Source organism: Mustela nigripes, chromosome 4 (genome assembly GCF_022355385.1).
Source record: "Mustela nigripes isolate SB6536 chromosome 4, MUSNIG.SB6536, whole genome shotgun sequence".
NCBI lineage: Eukaryota > Metazoa > Chordata > Mammalia > Carnivora > Mustelidae > Mustela > Mustela nigripes.
The window spans coordinates 136,896,534-136,904,193 of NC_081560.1; the positions used below are offsets into that span (position 1 = coordinate 136,896,534).

Below are 7,660 nucleotides of genomic sequence, written 5' to 3' on the forward strand. Positions count from 1 at the left end.
AGGGGTGAGAGACAGGCCGAGGCCCCCTGGGGAGGAGTGGTGACCCAGCTAGACATGGCCACCTCACTGAGAGACCAGAGGGGAGCAAATGCTCTATCTCTGAAACTGTCTCCCATCTCCTGCCCATCTCCTGCCCCCTGACAGAGGGGGGCAGACAGGTCAGCCTCCCAGGCCAGAGCAGGGTGAAGATGGAACCCGAGGAGGGCCACTGGAGGCGATCTTGCCCAGGAGGGAGCTCCCCGAGCAAACAAGGGGCCTCCGGCTGACAGCCTTCCAATGTCTGTGTGGGGTGGAAGGGAAAATGTCACACTGGTTCTCAACTTCGGGCTGAGGGCGAGCTGCCCCCAGCAGCTTCGGCCCCTTCCTCCTCCTCCTTGACCATCCCACGCCTTTTCATCCAAGGGCTCTTTTCTCTAGCATCCTGGTGGTCTCTCCAGCTCCAGGGCTTAGAGTGGCGTGTTCAGGACTCAGAGACCTGGCTCTGCCAGAAACTTCTGCAACCACAGTTACATCCTCTGGGTCCCGGCTTCCCTAGGTGGAGCACCAGGTGGGGTAGCAAGATGACCTTTCAGTACCTTTTATGGAGCACTGACCTTCTAGAAAGCCTTGTGGCCCCCCTCCAAACAGTACCGAGAAGGGAGAAAAATGAAGAGTATCCTTTTGGGGAAGCCAAGGCCCAGCGAACAAGACGGTTGCTGGAGGTCACTGATCGTGTGGGCCCTTAAACAAGGCTCCCCTCTTTGGTCAGAGTGGCCCCCTGAGCCAGGCCTGCTTTCCCAGAGGGGTATGGCCCACACCCATGTTTATTTTCAATTAGTGCAGCAGCCAGTGTGACCTTTCAAGAATTTTCTTGTGCTCGTGTTTGTGCGCGTGGCTGTGAAGGGAAAGGTGTAAGAACATTGGTTTCAACTGGCCTTTTAGGGCCAGCCAGTCCCTCCTGTCCCCTCCTCCCACCTTGGGGATTTGGGGTCAGTAATATGACTCCTGGGCTTTGAGAGTATGGGTCCACACAAACCTCCAAGGCCTTAATTTGCAGGGCCTTTCAAAGGGAGTCAGGAATCCAGGCCAGCAACTCTGAGCCCCTCTGACTTGGCAACCCGGCACCAATCCTGCCAGTTGGAGGAGGCTGCTTGGATCTTGCCGCCTGCCCCTGTGGGCCTGTGTCCCAAACATACGAAACAAGGACCATTTCATTTGACCACAGAACCCAAAGCCAGGAAGCCTCAGACACCCCCTTGTTGGAGCCACTGCCTTCCCTCCTCCCACTGTGGGGGACAGGGGAGAGCCCTTCAGCCAGTCACATGGGTTTTGTTGAAATGACAGCTTCCCAGATGGCTGTGGATCAATTATGGCCTGTGCACACCTTCTCTTTGACTTGTACATAGGTTTATTTTTATAAAGTGAACTGCCTTGCCAACAATTAGAGAAGTTAATTTAGGGTTTCTAGTTACTTCCAGAAATTCTGAGCCCCGCCAGCCCTCCTGCCTGGGAATGCTTGGCAGAGGCAGAGCTGCAGCCCTCGCTCCCCCCCATCTAGGTAAATCATGCGCCCTTCAGCTCCCCATAGTCCTCATCATTCCTTGTGGCCGCACGGCTGGGAGCTGAAAGTCTGTTTGTTGCCTTTGGTTCCTGCGTTGGTGCTGCTGGGTTTTGAATCAAGAGTTACAAGGGAAGTAAAATATTTTGGGTCCCCATGTTTCCAACGAAAGTAGAAAGCCAATTTGTTGATTCCTGGCCCGCTCCGGGATGAGTCGCAGGTCCTACTGGATAGGGTTGCTGATATAGATGTCGGTCTCTAGGGCTGCGTTTGGTCCCGGCCCTCTCCCCGGCCACAACCACCACCATGACGGTCACCATGCACACGTATCAGTCCTCTGTCAGGCTGGGCACCCACGAGGCCGATCCAGATGGTCCCTGATTTGGCTGAGGGGCAAAGCTGGGCAAAGAAGAGAGAGCAGGCAGAGCAGCTGGGACAGGCAGGGTTGGACCCAATGGGGTGAAGAAGTCCCCGTGCTGGTAAAGGCTGCAAGGAAAGCCGCTTGTTTCCAGGGCTCGAGAGTATCAGAGAGCTGCAGCAGTTTGGACAGCAGACCCAGGGCTGGCCTATAAATTCAGCTACTTCATTGAAAAAAGAAAAAAAAAGTAAGCCTCAGTTTTCCATCTGTCTAATGGGGATATGAGGATAGGCCCTGGGTGCCTCTGTGAGAACCCCATTCATTCCGGGTTCCCTAGTCCTCTTGAGCAAGGCCCACCGTGCTTACCACACTGGCCCGCTCCGGTTCCCCGGAGGTGCCCCCAGAAGGCCGTGGGGGGCGTACTGCAGGCAGGTGGCCCCCTCCAGGTGAGGCAAGCATTTGGCGTGGTAGGAGAAACTCAGGTGGCCGTGGTTCAGGTTGCACGTCACCTCGTGTGAGCCAGACTGCGTTTTCTGGTCACAGGTGCCGAGGAGGTCGTCATCCCAGCCATAGTCTTCGTCCCACACCTGCACCCTCAGGGGCCCCCCGGTGGACAGGATCACGTCCCCGAAGTCCAGCCGCACTGCCCACTTGGGGTAGTTGCTGTTCCACACCGTGCTGGTTCTCAGCTCCTGGTTTCCAAAGAAGACCTTCAGGTAGGCGTCCGTGGCTGTGATGTAGTCTCCCCACAGGCCTGCCGCCTGGAAGTTCATCACCTCCAAGTGGGCCAGGCCCCTCTGCCGGGGACAGCAGTCCTGGTTGATGACCGCTGAACTGTGGCACACACACTGGCATGGGTTGTGGGGGCTCTTGTACTGCCCCGGGGGGCAGGGCCTGCCGCAGTCCTTCCACCGGGCCTTGTCCATCACGTACTTGCTCACGGCCTGCCTCAGCGCCTCCCGCCGCGGGTCCCGGCTCTCCACCAGCACGTGCAGAGGCTCCAAGGTGTAGTCCACCAGGCCGGGCCTGTCCAGCAGGGAGTTCATCCAGGCGGAGAACTGCTCCGGCTTGGCCCCGTCCCCAAACAGCAGGTCGCTCACCGTGGTGTGGTGACCGCCGACTATCTGGGAAGAGCGTTCCCGGTAGGACTGGTGGAAGGAGGACTCCATCTTGTGCTGCTTCTTCTTCTCCTCACACGCCTTGAATTTTGAGGAAAGTCTGGCTTGGCTGTTGATGCTGACCTGGGCCTCGACGTTCAGGCAGTCCTCTACCTCCTTGGCCGTGAGCCCGTTCAGGGCCAGCTCACAGGTGCGCAGGGCAGTGAGGGCCGAGACCCGGCCGCCCAGCTCCATGGACCGGATAAAGTGGGTGCCGTAGTTGGAGATGAGCCTGACGTACTCGGCCTCCGTAGAGGTGTTGAAGTCGGGGGGCAGGTCGCTGAGGGCCTTCTGGAAGTTGGGGTGGAGTGGGGGAGAGTGTACCACGTGAAAACTGAAAGGGGAGAGAAACATCAGGTGGGCCAGCCGTGGTTGGTTTTCCCCATTCAGCCCATCCCTCAGGGTTGACCAAGGTCACATGTAAGTGATAGAGAACTTGAATCCAGGTGGCCTGGCTCCAAGCCCAAAGCTCTGACCTGTTGGGTAAACCCATTCTGTCTGTTGCTTCTTGGTGAACTAACCATGATGAATTTCTGCTTTTCCTTTGCAACGTATTTTTTCTTCCTCCCTCCATCCTTCCTTCCCTCCTCTCTCTCTCTCTTTCTTTCTTTCTTTTAAAGATTTTATTTATCTATTTGACACAGAGAGAGAGACAGTGAGAGAGGGAACACAAGCAGGGGGAATAGGAGAGGGAGAAGCAGGCTTTCTACTTAGCCGTGACCCTGATGCAGGGCTCGTTCAGAAGGCAGACACTTAATGACTGGGCCACCCAGGGGCCCCTCCTTTTTATTTTCTAATGATAAAATTGATGATATGGTATAGATAGTGACTGTCTTGCTTTGGAACCCAGTCCTGTGGCCTTGTCTGTCTGTCCCCTAGATTGGGCTCCTGACAGCTCTGGCCACAAGGCAGGAAGCGCCCTGTCTCACTGTCGGGATGTCAGGGTGGGTGACTTGGGTGGAGACCATGTGTTTCTGGGGTGTGGGACCCAGGTCCCTGAGGAGAGGGGTGTGGCTGCTGCTGTCTAGCCCTTAGCCCTAATTCCCAGCACAGAGCCTGCTACATGATGGACATGATCGTGGTCGGATGTGTGAATGAGGCCCAGTGATGGGAAGTCTCCTGCTCACAGGACAGGGGGCTGGGCACTCAGTAGATCGACATGGCACCATGTTGGGGTTCTTAGCACAGCCTTGCTCATTTCTCCTCCACCTATTCTCTCCTGGGGCTCTTCCTTTTAAGGGGCCCCGGGGAGGAGGCCTGAGGGCACCATATCACCCATACTGAGAGAACCAGGGTTGTGTATCCTCCTGGTGGACTTAGCCTCCAAGTCCCCGCACTGCCATCTCAGCGCTCCTGACCACGCCAAGTTTCCCAGCCCTTTTCCCCAGCTCCTCCACTCCGACCCGCGGTGCTCACCTGTAGAAGCGACACTCCACCAAGTCAGTGCTGAAGCTGAACTGATCCTGGTGGGTTTTTTGGGCAGCGAAGTTGGCCATCTTGGAGTGTGAGCCAGCCATGGTCACATGTACCTGGGCGCTGGGTTTGGGAGACACATCCAGTCCCACCTGCCAGTCGTTGCGGATGTGGCTGGCGGCCTCCCTGGCCACGCCTTCAGTGGAGGTGGCCTTGGCCCTGACCACTTGGCGCTGACAGCCTGAGCCCTGGGCGCGCCAGTGGGTCAGTGCCAGGGGCAGACGCTGGAGGGCGCCTGCCTGCAGGGCGTTCTGGCAGAGGGTGCAGGTGCGGTCCGGCCGCAGGTAGCTCTCTACGTCCACAGGGAAGGAGCCCGAGCGCTGGAGGCTGGTCACATCCACGCCCTCCCCCGCTAGTGCTGCACCAGGCACGAACTCTTGGTTGCGCCGGCACTCATTGCGGGTGCCTGTGCGGCAGGGGGCTGGGGTGGGCGTGGGCAGCAGCAGCAGGAGGAGGCCCAGGAGGAACAGGTGGGCACCCATGGAGCTGCGGAGGCACGGGAGCGTTTGGACTCTGGAAGCTGTGGGCAGAGGTACAGAGGATGAACCATTGTGGCATACGGAATAGAGAGGCAATGAGATGTGCCGTCAGTCTCTGAAAGAGCGGCAGTGGCCTTTACAAATCCGGCCCATCCCCCCACCTGTACAAATGGGCCCAAGGATGGGAAGTCACTTGCCCAGGGGCACAGAGCCAGGAGGAGCCCCTTGTTAGGATTTTACTATTTGTTTTTTGTTTGTTTATTTTTACTTATTTTACTTATTTTTAAAAAGATTTTATTTATTTATTTGACAGAGAGAAAAACAGCGAGAGAGGGAACACAAGTAGGGGGAGTGGGAGAGGGAGAAGCAGGCTTCCCGCTGAGCAAGGAGCCCAGGGCAGGGCTTGATCCCAGGACCTTGGGATCATGACCTGAGCTGAAGGCAGATGCTTAATGACTGAGTCACCAGGTGCCCCTAAGATTTCATTATTTAAGGCCTAATGGGGATCCAGACTGATGGCTTTGAACCCAGGACCATGGCTGCTACTGGTGGGGAAGGGGCTCTGCATACAGAAGAGGAGACAGAGTGTGCATAGAGCAAATTTGGGGAGGGGGTCTGGGACTCTAGAGAAGCCTGGATTCTAGGGAATTATCATTTTGGGCCTCAGAACAAGCCAGGCTTTTCCCACTCCACCTCTCTCATTCTGTGTCTGTCTGCCTGTCTCCCGTGAAGCCCTTAACAGAATTGGGAAAGAAATAACATACTGCCCTTATGGTCCCCTACCTTCCCTTTGGGCCCGCTCTCTGAGCCTCATGGGAGAACAGCCCGCATTCCAAACTCGAAGCTTCGCACTTGCCTCTGCCCTTACACCCTGCGTGGGGAGGGCTTTATGGGCCCAGCACGCTTCCGCTGCGCGACTCTGCTTGGGGAGGGCTTTAGATCCCCTCTCCGGATTTCCCATGCCCACACCTGCTCTGCCATCCTCTGCCGTGCTCTGCAGAATTCCAGCAGTGCCATGAGCTACCTGTTGCCTACTGTTGGGCAGCCATGGGCTAGAAATTTCTTTACTATTTTGAGATGGCTTCAAAACAGGGACCTGTTTAGAATCTGGAGTGTCCACACTCTCCCCCTATCCGAAGTGGACTTCTTGGAAGCTTGTCCTTTCCAGCATCTGCCAGCGACCACAGCCTCTCTGGAGAAAAGCCCGTGGGTCCTCCTACTCGGGAGGCCAGCACAGCTGATAACATTAAGCCACAGAGCTCCATCTCTATCCTGGGCCTCGTTAGGCTCCCTGAGCTCCCAAGGAACCCACTTCCAGTTTTCTTAAAGCTTTCCCTGTCAGCATCTGAAGGGGTCTTACAGACGATACCCTATAAGGTTTCCTCTTTCGCTGTGAGGACGTTGAGGCGCAGAGCGGGCATGAGGCCACCCAGTGAGTCAGTGACAGAGCATTCTCACAGGTCACAGCACTTCCTGTTCCATCAGGCTCTTCCCTGGATGGAGCAGCCCCGCTCCCAGGCCTTCCTGTCCCCACCCGGGGGCTCACAGCCTCCCCGACGCCCGCCTTCCCCCCTACCTGGAGTCTTGTGGGCAGACGCTCTACACAGACATTCTCTCCCCACAGGAGACGCTCCTGAAATGGTGCTGTCAGCCCCCAGCAGGCTCACCACACAGCTCATCACCCTGGCCACCGTTCACAGCACTTCTGCTTCCTGTCCCGCCCCTCCAGCTGTGGTCATGGGTCCCCTCGGCTCTCCCCCTCCCACCAGCACCCATCCTGTCCTCACCTCCTCATCCGGGCCTTCTGACAGCCCTCCAGGAAGCAAAGCTGTGAGGGCCAGCGTCTCATCCCCCAGCAGAGGTGAGACAGGCTGACAGGTGAGGCTTGGTGTGGAGCACACCCAGGGGCCTGGGGACTTTGGGATTCGACTCTGGGGTTGAGGAGCAGGCCAGCAAGGGGAATCCCCCTGCTTCTGATCTACAGCGTCACGTGTTTGAGACCTAAGAGGGGGCACAGCATAGGAGCTCACCGCAGGGGCTCTGGCTGTGTGACCTGGCAAGCTTCTTTAGCCTCTCTGGGCCTCAGTTTCCTCAGTTAAAAAGGGGGATAATAATAGTTGGACCCTACAGGTTGTGAAGAATGGGAGAGTCACTATGTGTGAAGTGCTTAGAGCAGTGTCTGGTTCTCAGCCCATGTGAACTCCCTTGACCATTAACGCCGCCTCCCCAGGCAGTGGGGAGAAATCACCCTCCTGGCCCTCTCCCTATCCACACCTGCTTCCCAACCTGCCCCAGACTCTAGATCCCAAACGACATACCCCAGGACACACTTACCTGTTCCCCCTTTTGTGAGGAGAACCAGCAGCCACACTGGTCCCCAGCCCCTCCCCAACCCTGGCCTGAGGTTGCAGCCACGGAGTGGGTGGGTGGACAAAGTGGGAGAGAGATGTGGGTGGGACCAGAGGCCTAGGGTCTTCATCCTTTGTCTTACCTGAGGTCAGGGTGGGGTGAGGTTTCCATGGGTTGAGTGACTCATGGGGTGACTTCTGGGGGCCAAAATCACATTGGTTTGAGGTGAGGACAGCTGGGTAAGTGGGGGGCTGTTTTCAAGAGTTCACACTCCAACTGGTGTACGTGACGGGAACAAATAGCCACA

At 57.0% G+C, this 7,660-nt stretch overlaps 1 protein-coding gene across 1 annotated transcript; it reads right to left on the minus strand.

The window, feature by feature from the left end:
- Positions 1–1,380: 1,380 nt before the first annotated feature.
- On the minus strand, positions 1,381–6,706 carry PRF1 (perforin 1). Its single transcript, XM_059395838.1, has 3 exons — positions 6,581–6,706; positions 4,469–5,045; positions 1,381–3,386 (listed from the first exon to the last, which is right to left on the minus strand). Exons 1-3 carry the CDS (start codon positions 6,681–6,683, stop codon positions 2,258–2,260), a joined length of 1,809 nt encoding a protein of 602 aa, XP_059251821.1. The 5' UTR covers positions 6,684–6,706; the 3' UTR covers positions 1,381–2,257.
- Positions 6,707–7,660: the final 954 nt, after the last annotated feature.

Coding starts and splice junctions, on each gene's coding strand:
- PRF1 (XM_059395838.1), bottom strand. CDS start 6,683: ATGAGCTGTGTGGTGAGCCTGCTGGGGGCTGACAGCACCATTTCAGGA. Junction 5,046..6,580: donor GTCTGCCCACAAGACTCCAG/GTAGGGGGGAAG, acceptor CTCTGCCCACAG/CTTCCAGAGTCCAAACGCTC. Junction 3,387..4,468: donor GTGGAGTGTCGCTTCTACAG/GTGAGCACCGCG, acceptor CTCCCCTTTCAG/TTTTCACGTGGTACACTCTC.